This window comes from Macaca thibetana, chromosome 13 (genome assembly GCF_024542745.1).
Source record: "Macaca thibetana thibetana isolate TM-01 chromosome 13, ASM2454274v1, whole genome shotgun sequence".
Classification (NCBI taxonomy): Eukaryota; Metazoa; Chordata; class Mammalia; order Primates; family Cercopithecidae; genus Macaca; species Macaca thibetana.
In genome coordinates, this window is record NC_065590.1 from 69204712 (window position 1) to 69224209 (window position 19498).

The following is a 19498-nucleotide window of genomic DNA, read 5'->3' on the forward strand; positions in this document are numbered from 1 at the left end:
TGTTAGCATTTTACAGCCTCCATTCTACATCAGATACACTGGACTCCAATCAATTAGATATAAACAGCCCCGGACTCAAAGAAAGCAGAAGTGAGATTCCAAGGGCTGGAACTCAGTACTGTCTTGGTCACTACAGTTGTCTGACCCCAACCCTGTTACTTACACATCAACGCTTAAACCATTTATTGGTAAAATGAGTTTAGTGTAAAAGCTAACCCCATTCAGCTTGTACCACTGCTTTTTGAAATTCAAAAGTCTAAAAATATTATCAAATGAAAAGCATTTTGATAACTTTTAGGCACAAATGAGAAGTGGCATGGATTTTCATATTACAATGAAGGCCATTTGTTATTTAGTAAGAAAGATAACATCGCAATTACATGGACATCACTAAAATTTTAGTGGACCACTAAGTTACCTCTTTAATGTTTTATGAGAAATTGCAACATACAGTTTGATTCTTATCTTCTGAAATCAAACATATTCAAAGTTTGGGTCAGAACTCCCCCTTTCCAAAGTTGTACACGAAGTCTCTTGAGAAGTTAGCAGTTTGGGTACTGTTATGCCCAGACCGTTTATTCCCCGAAGAAGACCACCAGAGTCCAGAGTCAAAGCTAAGCAGCAAGGATCTTTATTACAGGTTCGAACCTGGAACTCTCCCTCGCTCGTGAAACGAGACGGGCAGGAGAGCTCCCCCACTGAGCTCCGAGCAGTGTTATATAGTCTAAGAAAAGTGGGCATAGAGTTATTATACAAATCAGATATATGATTGGCTAGTGTTTGAACAAGGCGATTTGGCTAACTATGATTGGTTCCCGCCATTTCTGATATTTTGGTTCAAACTTTGAGGCGGGAGAGCAGGTTTATGGCAGCAAGAGTTTATCTTACTTAAACACGTCTTGTGACCTTGCCTCAGAACTTACAAAATCTCTGGTATGTGCAAAACAAAATCTCTGGTACGTGCAGAAAACCAGGTACTCACAGAACTTACGAAATCTCTGGTATGTGCAAAGATTAGAGAGCAGAACAAGGGTGTAGCGGGTGGGGGGCGGGTACACATCTATCTTTGTGTCCTTTCAGTACCTCATCTGTGAGCGGCAGGTGTACCATCAGCTTGGACTTCGTGATCCAGCAGGAACAATCCTCATTTCAGGAACACTCTGCAGCTATTCTGTCTTCTCTGAGGTCAAGCAGCATGAGTGGTGAGTGAAGTAACCATAGAAAACCAGAGTCCCCATGGCTCACTTTGCATGAAATTCCTTGGAGTAAGTGTAATATTCTACATATAATCCTGTCATTCAAGAAAATCACTCAGTTTTTAGAAAGTAGGGGTATTTAATATAGAAACCATTTTTACTTGGCCTCATTACAGATAACTTCTTTATTTTGGTTTGTTTCCTCATCTTTATCTACACAGTACCTTTTATATATCTGTTGTGAGTAACTAAGACTAGACTAACGAGTCGAAATAAGCCATGTTTAAGTACCAACTCTTTCCACTTGTTAAGAAAGGTCTTTGGCAAGTTATTTACTCCAAGCCTCAATTATGTCATTACCTATATGGAAAGACCACCACCTCCCTCATTGGATTGGATTGAGGATTAAATTGACAAAATAGGCCGGGCGCGGTGGCTCATGCCTGTAATCCCAGCACTTTGGGAGGCTGAGGCGGGCGGATCACAAGGTCAGGAGATCGAGACCACCCTGGCTAACACAGTGAAACCCCGTCTCTACTAAAAATACAAAAAATTAGCCGGGCGTGGTGGCGGACGCCTGTAGTCCCAGCTACTCAGGAGACTGAGGCAGGAGAATGGGGTGAACCCAGGAGGTGGAGGTTGCAGTGAGCCGAGATTGCGCCACTGCACTCCAGCCTGGGCGACAGAGCCAGACTTTGTCTCAAAATAAAATAAAATAAAATAAAATAAAATAAAATAATAACTAAATAAATAAATTGACAAAATATCCTATGTATCCTCTATAGCAGGGGTCCCTAACCCTCGGGCCACAGGCTGGTAGTGGTACTGGTAACTGGCTTGTGGCCTGTTAAGAACTGGGCCTCACAGCAGGAGATGAGCAGTGGGCAAGTGAGCAAAGCTTCATCTGTATTTACAGCTGCCCCCCATTGCTCATATTACCACCTGAGTGCCTCCTCCTGTCAGATCAGTGGTGGTATTAGTAGGGCGAATCCTACTGTGAACTGTGCATGTGAGGGATGTACGTTGCACACTCCTTATGAGAATCAATGCTTGATAGGTCTGCCACTGTCTCCCATCACCCCCGGATGGGACCATCTAGTTGCAGGAAAACAAGTTCAGGGCTTCCACTGGTTCTACATTATGGCGGGTTGTATGATTATTTCATTATATATTACACTGTAATAATAATAGAAATAAAGTGCACACTAAATGTAATGTACTTGAATCATTCCGAAACCATCCCCCTACCCCTGGGTCCAGGGAAAAATTGTCTTCCACGAAAATGGCCCCTGGTGCCAAAAAGGTTGGGGACCACTGCTCTATAGCACACCCTTCTAGGTTATCAGATTCTAGTCCTGTTCACGGTTTTTGAGCTATTTAGCAATTACTTCCAATGTTTTTAATTTTAAAAAATTATTTTTAAATAAAAAAAAATTTTTTTTTGAAACACAGTTTCACTCTGTCACCCAGAGTGTAGTGGAGAGTGGAGTGGAGGGGCGCAATTACAGCTCATCCCAGCCTTGACCTCCTGGGTTGAAGTAATCCTCCCACCTCAGCCACCCGAGTAGCTGTAAATACAGGCATGCACCACCACGCTCAGCTAATTTTTGTAGAGATGGGATTTCACCATGTTGCCCAGGCTTGTCTTGAACTCCTGAGCTCAACTGATCCTCCAGCCTCAGCCTCCCAAACATAATTTCTCTGATTATATATGGCTTTATAAGGAATACAGATATGACAGTATGACTCTGGAAGGGGGCATACAGCAGGGAGTTAATGCTCTTTTGAAGGGTTATTACCATAATGAGGAGGGGAAGTCCCTCTGTTAATACCCATTTGTAGAAATGGCCACATGTGTCAGAAACTCCTAATTCTCTAAAGAGTGAATTATGAGTACTGCATTTCTATTGGGTCAAGCCCATATCCAGAAATAACTACGCTGATTACCCAGTCAATGGACATCAACTTGTCCATTGAAGACACATTATGAGAAACAAGAATTTTATTAAAATATAATAAATGAACACTGATTAGATCTTATGTCAGGTTCCAATTATGAGTCCTAAATCCCACTGTTACCCACCAGGAGTGTTTCTTGATAGTCCTCATAATTCATAAAGGAAGTGTTTGTACCACTCTGCCGGAATGAGTTGCTCCCACAAAACCTACAACATAGTTGATTCTATGTCATTTGCTCCTAGCTGGATTCACCTTTCTATACTTACATATTCCTTTAGCTGTTTAGAGAGCCAGAGGTATCCATAGCCTCTCAGCATATCCATGACAGAACCAGCAAGACTCTTGCCCTATCTAGCCATGAGTTTCAACATCAGACCAATTGTCAGAGGAAAGTGGGTGAGAACCAGCTGGACTGATTCAGTATCTTGATTGACCATTATAGAAGATGGGGCTAGGGGGTTGCTTAATTTACCTACTAACCAGAATGTCTACATCAGGGCTTGAAATTTTGAGTTTATAAATGTGTGTGTGTGTGTGTGTGTGTGCATGTGCGTGCACACCCATGTATTTGGGACAGTAAACAGAAAATCCAAGTTTTTACTCTGATTTCCAAGATTAGGCTGATTAAGAGGTAGCAGGGAATCTTTATAGCTCACTGCTAAGTTCAACCTAAAAAATCATTTTATTTATTATTAAAAACTGGGAAATATAGGAAATAAAATAAGCTTCACAGAAACATATACTACTACTATTTTAGTGTATTCCCTACCAGATGCTCTTCTGTGCTTATTTTTATACTGTTGAGATCCTATTGTTACCTGGTGGGGTGTGGGGACAGTCCTTGCTCCCAGAGCTCTCAAGATGGCGGGCCACTTCCAAGATGGTGGCAAGCCTCGCATTCTCTGACCTGGGGTTCTTGGCCTCACAGATTCCAAGGAATGGAATCTTGGGCCATGCAGTGAGTATTATAGCTCTATTAGAAGCCCTGGGTCATGGAACAGAACCATGGAACCCAGTGACTAGTGTTCAGCTCGATTAGGATGAACCCAGGCACTTAGCTGTGCAGGAACAATAGCAAGCCTTCAGCCCAATCGGGAGTGGCAATGGGCGCCTCACTGGATCAGCATAGCGGACACTCTGCTGGATCCGGAGGGACGGAAGTCAGCGGCGGGTCTGTGACGGCGGCAAACAGCAGTGGTGGACGGCGACCGAAAGCTCAGCTCGAGCGGTAACAAAGCACGGACCAGAAGAGTGCAGTTGCAAGATTTAATAGTGAAATAGAGTGAAAACAGAACGCCATATAAGGGGAGGGGACCCAAAGGGGGTTGCCTGCTGGCTGGAAGGCCTGGGTTTATATCCTGATCCTTGTCCCTCCCGCTGTGCTCTCAGGCAATAGATGATTGCCTATTTCTTTACCTCCTGTTTTTGCCTAGTTAGCATTTTAGTGAGCTCTCTGATTGGTCGGGTGTGGGCTAAGTTGCAAGCCCCCTGTTTAAAGGTGGATACGGCCACCTTCCCAGCTAGGCTTAGGGATTCTTAGTCGGCCTAGGAAATCCAGCTAGTCCTGTCTCTCACTACGTATGTACTATTTTTGACTTATACTTGCACTTAAGATATTCTGTGCAGTTGCCTATATCATTTTTGTAATTTTTAATGTCAAAATGTTATTCAATTGTAGTTATATTTCAAACGTGGCTGCTTTCTTACTGTTGGACATAGTGTTATGCTGTTATGAACATTTGTGAATCAGTCACTGCACTTTACTCTTTATGATTATTTCCATGACTAAAGATTTAATACTTTTCAAAAGCTGTCAATAAATTTTACCAAAGGTTTGTGCCAAAGTACTTTTAAAATTTCTTTTATATTTTCATATTTGATGTACCCAGGTGACAAAATATTCTCTCACTAAGTGTGTATGAGAATGCTCCATCTCATAACAATACTGCCAGTGTTGAATGCTTCCTGAATGAAGAAAATAATCCTTGCTAATGTCAGGCCTCTGAGCCCAAACTAAGACATCGTATCCCCTGTGACCTGCATGTATACGTCCAGATGGCCTGAAGCAAACAAAGAATTACAAAAGAAGTGAAAGTGGCTGTTTCCTGCCTTAACTGATGACATTTCACCACAAAAGAAGTGAAAATGGCCGGTCCCTGCCTTAACTGATGACATTACCTTGTGAAATTCCTTCTCCTGGCTCATCCTGGCTCAAAAGCTCCCCCACTGAGCACCTTGTGACCCCCACCCTTGCCAGCCAGAGAACAATCCCCTTTGACTGTAATCTTCCATTACCTACCCAAATCTGATAAAACAGCCCCACCCCTGCCTCCCTTCGCTGACTCTCTTTTCGGACTCAGCCCGCCTGTCCCCAGGTGAAATAAACAGCCTTGTTGCTCACACAAAGCCTGTTTGGTGGTCTCTTCACTCGGACGCAAATGAAATCTAGTTTGATGGTAAAAGAGTATTTTATTGTAATTTTATTCACATCTTTTGATTACCAGTTACAATACTACATCTGTTTTTTTTTTCTCTTCTGCCAACAACTTGTTCATGTCCTTTGCTCAGTTTTCCATTTTTCATCCACATTAATGAAATTATTTTGTTTTATGAAGTCTCCATTGAAACAATAAAATACTCATGAAAATTCATTTTATTGGATTTAAATATTTAAAGAAATATTCTGAAGGCTGCAGTTTATTGATAAGAAAAATACAAAGCATACCTGTTTACAGATTATGTATTGACATTATAGTATATAGATTCTCCAAATAACATAATTAATTTTGTAGTGCTACTAGTGGAATGCATTCTGCAGAAACATGGCTTTACCTTCAAATCTGAGCACAATACCCTTACATCAAAAATGAAGAAAAGGATAATAAAACTTTGATTCGTTTAAATTTTGGTAGATCACGTCTGATTTGTTGAAGAGTAAATTCGGTTATTTACCTCTTCAAGGAAGTCATTATTTTTTGCATCTCTTTCTGTGCCTCTTTATCCTATAAAGAAAATACAAATACATAAGGAAATTTCATGCATTCATCTTGATACTCTAGTATGCTGAAATAGACTTACATTAACTTGAGGAGATTCCCCAACATGAGAACTTCAAGGTTCACGAAGGTATGTGCAATCACCAAATACTTTCCCTAATTCAGGTCACTGACAGTGTTTTATTATTATTTTTAATAATTTTCTTTTTTTTTATTTTAACAAGTTGCTTTTGTCTTAGTGAGTGTTTTATACAGCATTAATCCTCACATGTCCTGGAGTGTTGCTCTATGAGTAAAGGGTTTATCGTGTTTATTTCACTGAATTCCTTCTCCAGCATGAATTATCTAGTGTTTTCCCAACAGGTTTCTTCCTCCTGGAAAAAACTTGCCACTTTCTTTCCTGTTTTACTCTAAGTTTTTTCTGCATATCAAGGCTTGAGCTTTGCCTGAAGGGTGTAGGGTTTAGCCCTGTGGGAGCTCTCTGGTATCTAAAAGATGGCATCTTTCAGATAGATGGAAACTTGAGTGAGACCGCCTATAAAGGTTAGGGCTGAGGTTGAAGGCTCTTCCAAATGCTGTACATTTATAGGGTTTCTCTCCATGTGCATTGTCTCATTATAAGATGAGATCATTAAATGAAGACTTTCTCACATAGATCATATTCATATGGCTTCTCTCCAGTGTTAATTCACGGTGTTGTTTAAAGGATAAATGGTCACTGAAGGCATTTCCACACTCATTACAGACAGAGTTTCTCTCTTGAGTTCTCTGGTATGAATAAGTTAGCTCTCTGGATGAAGTGTTTCCTACATTCATTACATTTATGGAGTTTCCCTCCAGTGTGAGCTAACACACGTTGAGTCAATGTTGAGCTGTGATAACTTCCTCATACTCATTATATTCAAAGGGCTATTCTCCACTGTAACATCTCTGCCACTGAGGACATAACAGGCTGTTAAAGCCTTGCTCAAGTACCTTCATTTATTCATTTATTTTCCCACATATGAATCTGATGCCGAGCATTCAGTATAGTCCCTAGTTAACATCTTCCACGTTAGTTACATTCATGTGGTGTATTACTCTCCTTTGCATACAGAAGTTTTCTCCTTTGTAGTAGGTCAGCTGCATAGCTATACGATTAATTTTAAGATTTTCATTATATTTCAAGCACTAAATATATTGGCTGTATTTATGCAATTGTCCTCTTATAAGAACTCAGGTTATGTTTAGGGCTCCCGTTATTCCTTTTCTCCCAGATTTGAACTATCCACACCTTTGAGCTGAGATAGCACACTTTCTCTAGTCTCAAATTAAAGTCATGTGATTGTGCTGCATTCCTAATTTGGCCCTCCCCAGGCCAATTCTGCTGTGGAGGAACACAGTTCACCCTTACAAATCTCAGTGTTGACATGTTGTTAGATCGCTCCTTCCTGTAGATATTCTACATGGAAGTTCTGTCTTTGTTTCTAAGACTTTACTGCCTGGATGCTGGTTTTGAGGATTTTCTCCAGAATCACATGTCTCTGCAGCTTCCTCTGAGATGGGTCTAGCAGGGTCTGCTCTTTCTGAGTAAAATCCAAAGCCATATCCTTAAAGGTCAACATTTCCTTTTTTTTTTTTGAGACGGAGTCTCTGTTGCCAGGCTGGAGTGTAGTGGTGCAATCTCGGCCCACTGCAACCTCCCCCTTTCGGGTTCAAGTGATTCCCCTGCCTCAGCCTCCTGAGTAGCTGGGGCTACAGGCACATGCCACCATGCCCAGCTAATTTTTGTATTTTTAGTAGAGACGGGGTTTCACCATGTTGGCCAGGATGGTCTCAATCTCTTGACCTCGTGATCTGCCCACCTCGGCCTCCCAAAGTGCTGGGATTACAGCCGTGAGCCACTGCGCCCAGCCAAGAGTCAACAGTTCCTATGGTTGCAATGTCAAGAACTCAGTCACCACCTGTCTTTCTCTGTAATCTCACCCAAGGGCCATCTGAGCACTAAGCTTCCCAGACAGAGGAAACTTGAGTGAGACCACGATGATACTGAGGTTGGGGTCACCACATTCTGGAGCTCAGAGCTTCTTTCTAACTTTCTAGAAAAAGCCAGGAACCTGTATTTTTAATGAGCCCTCTACTGTCCAAGCAAGTCTTAAATATTTAAACAACTGGGTTTAAATTCTAATTTCCTTAGATTATATATAGCAAAACCTCAGGATGACCTTTCCTGGCCTGTGGCCCAAGTTGTAGTACCAGTTTTATTTTCTCACAAATCTCTGTGCTTTTATTTCCAAAATACTCATCAAATTTTACTGCTATGACTTTTTCAGTGCCTGCCTTTCCCACTACACCACAGAATTCATGATGGCAGAGGTATCTGTTTTTTTCTCTTTGTATCCCAAGCCTCTAGCAGAGAACACCTCTATAATTGTAAAATAACTGAATAAAGATAATCTCCCTCTTTCACCCAAACACACACATTCAAAAATATAGATTTATTTCATCTGATAGTGTTGGAAAAATATGGTTTAGAAAACTACATCAATGCTCTCTGTTAAAGACTTTGGATAAATAAGAGACTGATTTACATTGAATTGTCATTATTCTCCTAGCATTTGGGTAATGATTATCACACACCAACTTCATGAGACTGGGTACTGGTTAAGAACAGCTAGTCCCAAACTGATGCTGTATCATCAATTATTTCAAGAAAATAAATAAAAGGGTTCTAAGAAACTTCTTTAGAGTATTTTTAAGATCAATTTAAATAACACAACCAAGACCATTATATATATTGCAAAATCTTAAGAAAAATACATTTTAAATGCAAATGACAAGAAGGTAAGAGTCAAAACAGTAGAAATATGGGGTTGTAAACAGACTTTCTACAAATCATGAAAATGTCCGTTTAGAGAGTGGGAAAAGTCTGTCTATACTATCTATACTATAATAGCCTTATTAATTTTTTTTTTTTTTTTTTTTTTTTGAGATGGAGTTTCACTCTTGTTGCCCTGGCTGGAGCGCAATGGCACGATCTCGGCTTACCACAACCTCCGCCTCCCAGGTTCAAGCGATTCTCCTGCCTCAGCCTCCCTAGTAGCTGGGATTATAGGCATGTGCTACCACGCCCAGCTAATTTTGTAATTTTTTTAGTAGAGATGGAGTTTCTCCATGTTGGTCAGGCTGGTCTCAAACTCCCAACCTCAGGTGATCCACCCGCCTCAGCCTCCCAAAGTGCTGGGATTACAGGCGTAAGCCACCGCACCTGGCTGTCTTATTAATTTTTTAGAAAGTACTAGGAATAATTCTCCAGGCATGGATAGCACAGATGAGTTAATTTACAAGAAATAAGTTTCAACAGGAAAGAAATGGGCAAACAAGAATTTCTAGCAAATAAGACAATATTACAGGATTTTGGCAAGTGACTCATTTATTACCCTGAGTAGCATTTCTAAAACAGGAAGGCAGAGTGAATGGATACAAATTCTGTTTTATAAACCTATCCAGAAAACCAATGTCTTAATTCAGATAATCAAATATGATATCGTAACTCAGAAAGAACATTTAAAGCAGAATTAGGATTTTGTTACTAAGAGCAGTTACCAATGAGAATTGTGCTTCTCAACTCATAAAACAGGTTAGAAATACAGCTCAGAACTTCAATCAACAGGCCATTTCAAAGACCACTTGCTAAATATAATGAGCTCTTAACTTTTAGCACTCCCAGAGTGCACTTCTTTTTGTGGTTGGTTTCTGGTAACATTGGATTTACTAGTCTATGAGTCTGTTTGTCTTAGAAAGGTGATTAATGCCATTTCAAAATGTTTCAGCAATTTTAAAATATGGGGTTTTCTTTACCAGCTTAGCACATCTCTTATCATAAAACAAAATATTACATAATGCTTTTTATATTTGAGCTTTCTCAGTAGGCTCCAAGTTGATGAACTTTAATACTGCCTCCAGGCAAACAATTTTCAGGTTGCCAGTGAAGTCATTATTTCATTCAGCAATCATTCTCACACTGTCTCAGACACATAAATCCCTTTTTTAAAAAAAGAAATGTTTCTCAGGATCTGAGATTACTTTCCTAGGGTCAAGAAAAGTCCACATGAATAATAAAAATACCATCGTTCCAAATTCTGGGAATGTAAAGCTGCTTACACCTATGAATCTGGGCTCTAGAGACCAAATGACTGACACTCCCAATATCAAGTAGCAGTGTGATGAGCTGAGAGTTCCCTAACAGGGGACAAAAGACAGGTCCACAAATGACTACAATGCAAGGAAGAAGCTATAAATGCCACAAGAAAGAAACAAGCATGTTATGAAATTTCACAAGAGAGAGCAAACTGATGGCTAGGTTGTCTTCTTCTAACTAGTGGCATTGCTAGACATTTTGGAAATGAATAAACTTGGTTAGCAAAATCACTAATGGGGTACATTTCAATCTGAAAAAACTTTATAGAGATGGAGGGGTATTACACATAACTCACTTCATACTATTTTCTCATTGAAAAAGAAATGGAAATATTGCCGGGCGCGGTGGCTCAAGCCTGTAATCCCAGCACTTTGGGAGGCCGAGACAGGCGGATCACGAGGTCAGGAGATCGAGACCATCCTGGCTAACACCGTGAAACCCCGTCTCTACTAAAAATACAAAAAAAAACTAGCCGGGCGAGGTGGCGGGCGCCTGTAGTCCCAGCTACTCCGGAGGCTGAGGCAGGAGAATGGCCTAAACCCGGGAGGCGGAGCTTGCAGTGAGCTGAGATCCGGCCACTGCACTCCAGCCCGGGCTACAGAGCAAGACTCCGTCTCAAAAAAAAAAAAAAAAAAAAAAAAAAAAAGGAAATATTCCTTACTTGGAAAAAAATTGCTAAGAATACAAATGGAGACATCACTGAGGGAAAAAAAATGCAATGTGAGAAATATTTGTTCAAACTATTTTGCTTATTACAGAAATACTTCCAATGTCTAGCCTTCTTACATTCATTATGCATCTTCTTTATTATTACTATTGACACTACTATTTTTATTTGTATGATATTAATGTCTTGGTTCTTTCTATGAACACTTACCGAGTGCTTATGATATGCTAGGCAGTATACTCAGGATTAGGGGTGTAGTGATGAATGACACAAACCTGGTTGTTACTCTCATGGAACAATCACATTAATAATGACATAATAACTGTGTGAAATGATAGTAAGGAAAAGCATAGGGGGCTTTCTTGCCAGCAGGTGTCAAGAAAGTCTTTCCTGAAGAAACAGCATTCATGGTGAGGCCTGGAGGACAGGATGGAATAAAGCTAGTGAAAGGAGCGGAGGGTGGGTAGGAGTGTTTCAGGAAGTGGGAACAGTATGTTCTAAGGGTGAAGGGCAGGTTGGGCGGTGGAGGGAAGAACGGGGAACATATGAAGCTTGAGAGACTGTTAGGAGCTGGATCAGAGCCTTGAAGGACATGCTGAAAATTCTGACCCCTATCTTAACAGCAAAGGGTTTTGAGCAGGGAAGTGACATGTTGACGTTTACACTTAATCTGTTGCTTGGGCTGCTACTGGGAGTCAAGAGTGGCCTGGCGGGAGGCAAGGAAGCTGGGAGGAGAATGGCTGGGAGGCTGGCACACACCAGCTGTGGTCCGGGGAAAGTGGGCACATTCCTTTTGCTCCAGGCAAACAGAGCTTTGCTTTCTTTTGTGCCTCTGTTCAGGACGTGCAATGTACTTGTCCACAACTCCATATTATATAGATCTTTCAAAGTCTGCCTCTGATGCCACCTGGCCTCTTCTAGGTGAAAATAATTTCTCCTTTTTCAAAATTTCCATAACTGAGGATTTGTACTTCTCTTAGTACCTCATGCTTTCTGCTTTGAGCTACAGTTATTTGGACACACACCATATGTTCCCTTCTAGGCTATAGCCTCCTAGGAGGCAACAGGCATGTCTTATTTGTTTATAGTTCAGATCACAATAAATATTGGAACCTGTACTGCTCCAACACAGAAAAAGAGGAGGTGTTTTTTTTTTTTTTTTCTGAGGCATTTCTTTTCTGTTATGATTTAGAGGATGATAATGTTTGGTGGTATGAGAAGAGGAGGAAAATATATACCTATTTTTTTTGTTGTTGTTCCCACACCACCAGTCAACAGCTCATAGGAGCAGACTGAGTTGTTAAGCCTGTGGAATGCTTGAAACTTACAGCATACCCAGAATCCTGAATTACTGAATAAAAGGGCAAGAGACAGGGCAATAGTTTTTTTCATTAATGGCCAGTGTCCAAAAACCAAAAACATGTTATTACGTATTTTTCATCTTTGTCATGGCCTTGGATAGCCATAACTGCTGTGAGTTGGGCACCGAGGATGGCAACCCATGGTCACTCCCCTTGCTGTAGGCTGGGCCACCTGTCTAGCTTGTTTGTTGCCTATATAGTTAATCCTCAGCTCCCCAGAATTATGCTGCGCCACCTCCTTCCCACTGAAGGAATTATGCTTGCTTCACTCCCTGCTGTCTTATATCTAACAAGCATCAGGATGCTTTAACCGCTAGGGCCTCCTGGTGACAGGTTATCTTACAGAGATACAGCAAATTTTAAAACTTCATAGTACATGTAAAATCCAAGTCAAAGGTTTTAGTATGAAAGAAAACTGCATCATAGAAGGAGAGAATAGAAGGGTGGCTGTCAGGGGCTGGGAGGGTGGGAGAAATAAGGAGATATTGGTCTAGGGTACACAGTTTCAGTTATGCAGGATGAATAGGTTCTGGAGATTTAAAGGACAGCAATGTGACTATAGTTAATAATACTATATTGTATATTTGAAATTTGCTAAGACAGTGGATCTCCAATGTTCTCAACAACAAAAAAAGTAACTATGTGAGGTGATGAATGTGTTAATTAGCTTGATTGTGGTAGTCATTTCATAACATATATGTCTATCAAAACATCATGCTGTATATATATAGTTTTTATTTGTCAATTATACTTCAATAAAGCTAGAACAAAAATAAATACATAAAATTGAATAGAGAAAACTACAAACGTATCTAAGGAAGTTATTCATATTTTGAGCTTGAATAGTACTAATAAGACAACAGCACTGTCACTTTTTGGACTTACCTCTTTGGTAACAGTAGGAAGCAATAATGCCAAATTACAGAACTTCAAAGCATTCTGGTTTTCCTCAAGATCAGCATAACACTGGAAATGAGAAATAACCAATATTAAACATAATCATGTTTTTATGTGACGGGTTCAAAGTGATCTTAAAGCAGAACAGTGGTCTTCATTACCTTTGCTAAGTACATGTAATTGGGATTAGAATAACCAGGGCATAGTTCTTCAGCCTGATTTGAGAGAAAAACAGGAGAGAATAAGAGGGCAATATTAAAATAACAATAACCACAAATGAAGAAAATATATTTAAATAAATAAAATATTATGAACCAAACTGCCGTAAGAATTTAGGTTGTTTCACATTTGAATCACTTGATCAGTTTAAGTATCTTTTGAGTGGAAACATAGCCTTTGCATTTAGCCATTAAAATAAAATTGATTATTACCATGGTCATAAAGCTTACAAAGCAATGAGATACTTTATGGTTTTGAGGTTTCTTTACATAATAATTTTCCTCAGTCTTCTTTCTCTATTCTTTTCAAGAACAAACAACTGGTGATATTCCTAGGACTCCATCCATCCATCCATCCATCCATCCATTGGATCTTGCTCTGTCGCCCAGGCTGGAGTGCAGTGGTGCGATCTCAGCTTACTGCAACCTCCATCTCCTAGGTTCAGGTGATTCTCCTGCCTCAGCCTCCCGAGTAGCTGGGATTATAGGCACCTGCCACCATGCCTGGCTAATTTTTGTATTTTTAATAGAGATGGGGTTTCACCATGTTGGCCAGGCTTGTCTCAAACTCCTGACCTCAGGTGATCCATCCCCCTTGACCTCCCAAAGTGCTGGGATTACAGGCATGAGCCACCACTCCTGGCCTCACTATCTATTTAGAAAATGAGAGTAGAGCATGACTGGTACCCCATGGCAAGCATCTTCCACTAGATTAATATTTGATTTCTTATGATTTCAACATATTCCACAGGAGTTAAATAATATCTGAAGTCCATCAAATCATGGACTTTTAAAGGAAAGACAGATCCTTGAAATAACCAATCCAGGTAGTAGACATGAGTGGGTATTATAAAGGTACTTTGCTGTTATCTACTAATCTATGTACCAGTTCCTTTATCTCTGGGAAATAAGAATTATTTCAGGTATGGTATTGTTATCAGACAGCCCTTCTTAGAACCTAGGTCAGTCTTGTTATGTACCAGTTCCTTTACTTTATCTCTGGGAAACAAGAATTCTTTCAGGTGTGGGATTGTTACTAGACAGCTCTTCTTAGAACCTAAGTCAGTCTTGCTTCAGAGTCAGCTTTCGCTGTTTTGAAGGCCCAGGCAAGCAAGCTTACAACCTGGAGTCTCCACCCTAGAGCAGGGTAGAGAAGAGGATGCTTTTAAATATTTACAAAAATATCCTTGTTTCACAAGATACGAACAATCCAGACATTTCCAAAATTAAAAAGTGAAAAATTTCTCCTTCCTAGTTTTATTCTCAACTTCAATCTCATGCCCCAGGGGTAACCACTATTAGCAGTTTGACATGCATCCTACCAGACTCTGCCAAGTATAGGCAAATAAAAAAACAGATATTTGGCTTTTGAAAATGAAACAAAATGGAACCATTTTACATATATATATAATTTACATATATATAATTCTTGTCAATTATACCTCAGTAAAGCTAGAAAAATACAAATAAATACATAAAACTGAATAAATGTGCACATTGATAGAAAATCTACATATTGGCCCTAGACTTTTTTCCCCATATTACAAAAACATTTTCATGTTAGCATAGATACACTTCATCATTTTTAAAAGCTGTATTTCATATTCTGCATGAATCATAATGAAAGGAAGCATTTCCCATTGGACATCTTGATTTATTCTCCATTTTCATTATCGCTACTAATAATCAATGAACATACTTTTTCTCATATGTTTGTGTATATGTGTGTTTATGCCTATAAGGGAGATTCCCAGAAGTTGAACAGCTGAATCAAAATAATATATATATATTTTAAAGAGATACTAATGAAGATAAATCCAAATCAGGGTGCTGAGGAGTGGTCCAACACCTTATGAGGGCACATCCCTTTTAAAAGACATTTTATTCTGCACAGAATCCAAAAGAGAAGGTTCTAGAAGGAGGAGGACAAAAATCTCCTAGGGTAGGGAGCCAGACTCGGTATAAAACTTTAAAATCAGGTAACTTAACAGTGTCTGGGCATGGAATGAAACCTGCTGGAGAGACAGCAAAGCTACCAACAGATTAAAGGAAGTTGTCAATTTCCATCAAGCCAGAGCCTTGACCATCCTATAGTGCCATCCATGGATTCTGGTTCTTCTGCTTCTCTCTTGTCTAATCATCTCCATTTCAAGGCTTCTAGTTTGGTAAGAGAATTTCTTGAGCCATTCTAATAAGAGGGACTTAAGACTGAACTTTATTCAATTATACCTTCTTCTATGCCCGGTAGTTGCCTCAGCTCTGTCCGAATCCCATATTGGGGACAACTTGCCCCAATGTATGCATGTAAAGAGCTTATTTCTTTAGTACTGGCATTCTAATTCTGCATATATACCTTAACACCTATGTTTAGTAAACTAAAGTGATTATAAATAAGAACACCTCTTTTTGTTCTCATGGTTTGAAAAACTGAAGCCCAACAGAACACAGACAGGCAACTAACAACACTGAATTCCTAAGGTAAAACAGATTCTGACCTTTCATAAAAGGCCTTGGATGAATTACAAGGAGCGTAGCATTACTCAAATGCTAATGTTTCAATGTAATGTTCCAATGATGAGGCAGTTTCTAAAGAGGCCCTTAGAACACTCTTTATCATAACACCTGGCAAAGAATATTACACATATTTAATTTGTCTTGGCGATCCAAGTTCCTTGAAGACAGGAACTATGTTGGTCATTTCTGTGTTCCCAGTATTTGATGCCATGTTTGGCACTAGTTATGTGCTTAATAAACACTGTTGAATAAATTAGCTCTTCTTTAAAACATCTTATAAGCTCAAGCAGCAGCCTTATACCATATCAGGAAACAGCTGAGAGTTCTGCAGCTGGGGAAGCCACTAGTACAGACTCAGGGATCATATGATTGCAAACAGTAAGTGCAATCAGGGTAGCCTGTCTCCCAACATTGCCACACCTGTCATTTACCACATACACCCATCCTCTGATCCAGTGGTTTCCAGCCATGCCATCAGCTGCCATTGGAATCAATAGCTTTATGATCTTTAAAAACACTGATCAAGATTTAAAAGCACATACCATATGACCCAACAATTCCACCCCTAGGTGCTCACCCAAGAGAAATAAAATATGTTCACACCAAACTTGCATTTGAATGTTCACAGAAGCTTTATTGAAAATAGCATCAAACTAGAAACAACTCAAATGTCTATCGGTAAGTTAACACATAAACAAATTATGGTACAACCATATAATGGAATATTACTCAGCAATGAAAAGGAGCTGCTGATACACTCAATAAAATGAATGAATCTCAAAACAGTATGCTGAGTAAAACAAACCAGATATACACAAAATTACATGTTGTGTGATTCAATTTATATTAAATTTTAGAATGGGCAAAACTAATTTACAGTGATAGAAAGCAGATCAGTGGTTGCCTGGGGCAGGAGATGGGGGAAATTGACAGCAAAGGGACAAAGATAACTCTCTAGGATAATGAAAACGCTATCTTGAAATGGTGGTGGTTACAGTGGTGGTTACATAGGTATATAAGTTTGTCAAACTTCACTGAACTGTACACCTAAAATGGGTACAATTTATTGCTTATAAACTATACTTCAAGATACCCAGAGGTTCTGAAACAATGAGTCTGGGTCATGGCCTGGGCTGCCATTTTGTAAGGTGCCCCAGATGACTGCAATGCACAGCCAAGGTTGAGAAACACTGCCCTAGGGAATCATGGCAGCATTTTGGATGAGGTGGGAAGCATGCTCTAGTTTGAAAGAATTTCCCCAGGGGATTCACAGACGATTCATTCCTACAGGTGTCTAACCCACCTTCCTAGATGCTTTGAGGCTGTGGAGGGCCAATCTTCCCCTTCTATAATAGCAAAACAATAGTAGCTAACATTGATTTTTAGAAAGAACATTTAACATGTTAGACCCTGGGCCAAGAATATAAAATACATTATTTTTGTAACCATCACAAAAACTGTACAAAGTAGGTATTATTATGGCCATTTCACGGATGAAGAATTTGAGAGTGGGAGAACTAAGGAAATGTGTCCAGGTCATTCAGATAGGAAAGGCTCAGGTCTCAACTTCACTCATCTAACTCTAAACTCAGTGTTCTCAACCTCTACGGGACCCAGCTGGATGGTTCTAGAGATACATTCCTGGCCCCTGTGAATGCTCTTTGGAGGGATGAATTTGGGGCAGGAGTCCTACAGTCTGGGTCCTAACAACACGGCCTGCTGTGTTGTAGGACCTAGGGGGTTGCAGACTCTCCTGGATGTGGAAGCCAGGGTCTGTGCTGTTTCCCTTTCCTCTCCTCCACCTCCCAGATTTCTTAGTTCCACCACAGCCTTAGCCTTAGCACTCCAGACCCCTCAGTCCCCTCAGCTGTTCTAGTAAATATGGCAAGAAGCATTCCCGATGCCTCTTCTCTTTCCTTTGACAAACAACATGGAATGCATTTTGAGACTAAAGTCTAAGTAATGACCTAATGCGGGGCTCCCCAAGATGGTTTGCTGAAGTGTTTAAATTTTAATGAAATTAAAATTCTGTGAGTTTTTGCTGAGGACTACTGGGTGCTAGGCACACTCTAAGCAATTTACTTGTAGGAATGTAGATAATCCTTACAACACCACTGTGAGGTAAGTACTATTATCTCCATGTTATTGATTAAACTGAGAGAGATATTAAGCAATTTGCCCAATGTTAATCAGCTGGTAAGTGGTAGAGCTGAGATTTAACCAGGTAGTCTGTTTCCAAAATTTGCATTCTTTACCTCAACATTATTGTGCTACTTACCCACTTTTGATTTTATCTGTGTATTATTTCAGGCACATTAGCATCTCAAGAACTTTTCTACAGTGTTCTGAAAACCCGCTCCTCAATTACAACTTTGATATTATGAGGAAATGAGTTTTGAGTACAGATAATATTTTTGCTAGTTAACGTGGCATCTTTTATATAAATATTTTATCTTAAATAGATCATAATCTACATTCTTATACAATTTAAAATGAGGGAACTAATTTTCAGTGGTAGGAAAAAGGTGAAGACATGGGAGTGATACAGTCTTAGCCTTCACTCGTATTTAAACCAAATCTTTGATTGCCATTGTGTGAAATGGAACAAATTAAGTTCCTGAGGTCTTGACTCCCTTTTTATAAAACAAAAAAAGGGATAAATTACATAAAAAACAAGAAATGTACAGCCCTTTTCTTTTTTCTTTTTTGAACTCTTTTCTACTGGGCTTGTGCTTGATTTCAGGACACTTACTTTTTCACTTGAGGCAGCCACTGGCCATTGGGGGTGACAGATAGAAAGTGAGAAGAAACCTACTCACCACCTTAGACTACATGATCTACAAATTCCCTCTCAGTTCTACAAAACTGATCCCTGAGGTACAGCACAAATATTAGCATGCACAAGACTTTTATTATTATTATTATTATTCTTATTGAGATAAGGTCATGCTCTTTTGCTCAGGCTGGAGTGCAGTGGTGCGACCATGGCTCACTGCAGCCTTGAACTACTGGGCTCAAGTGATCCTCCTGCCTCAGCCTCCTGAGTAGCTGGGACTGTAGTTATGCCACCATGCCCAGAAAATTTTTTTACTTTTTGTAGAGCTGGGGTGTTGCTATGTTGCCCAGGCTGATCTCAAACTCCTGACCTCAAGCAATCTTCCTACCTCAGCCTCCCAAAGTGTTGGGATTACAGAAGTGAGTCACCGCATGCAGCCTTGTCTGCATTTTTATAAACTTGAAGTAGGTAGGTTGGGAAGGAAAACACATTTAGTAACTATAAAATTTTGAAGTTGGTTCCAGAGAAAGGCAAAGGGATTACTACCCCAACAGGAAGTTGATTATATGGGTGGCTATATTATACATTTACATGTGTGCTCACACACACATATATTACTGCTTAGAGTTGTACAGTACAGCGATTATACATTTTAAGACAGGATTGAGAATACTGATTTGGTCTGATATCCCAAGAATCTTCCAGAGAAATGTCTGCAACTTTAGGAGGTAGCT

The 19498-nt window shown here is 39.8% G+C and overlaps 2 protein-coding genes across 8 annotated transcripts in view; both read right to left on the bottom strand.

Annotated features, from left to right (window-relative positions):
* MORN2 (MORN repeat containing 2) overlaps nt 1–19498 on the bottom strand; it is a 1051609-nt gene that overhangs the window by 871470 nt on the left and 160641 nt on the right. The gene's annotated exons all lie outside the window — the stretch shown is intronic.
* The window catches only part of RMDN2 (regulator of microtubule dynamics 2), an 88604-nt gene continuing 70066 nt past the window's right edge, over nt 961–19498 (bottom strand). For 5 of the 7 annotated variants that reach the window (XM_050753350.1, XM_050753349.1, XM_050753346.1 and 2 more), the window contains 3 exons: nt 13418–13471; nt 13245–13325; nt 5812–6157 (listed from right to left, as the gene is read on the bottom strand). In XM_050753350.1, the coding sequence (XP_050609307.1) occupies nt 6104–6157; nt 13245–13325; nt 13418–13471 (189 nt within the window). In that variant the 3' untranslated portion in view covers nt 5812–6103. Of the gene's footprint in view, nt 1292–5811; nt 6158–10989; nt 11031–13244; nt 13326–13417; nt 13472–19498 lie in introns of those variants that run through there. The other 2 variants (XM_050753347.1, XM_050753348.1) reach the window with 2 other exon arrangements.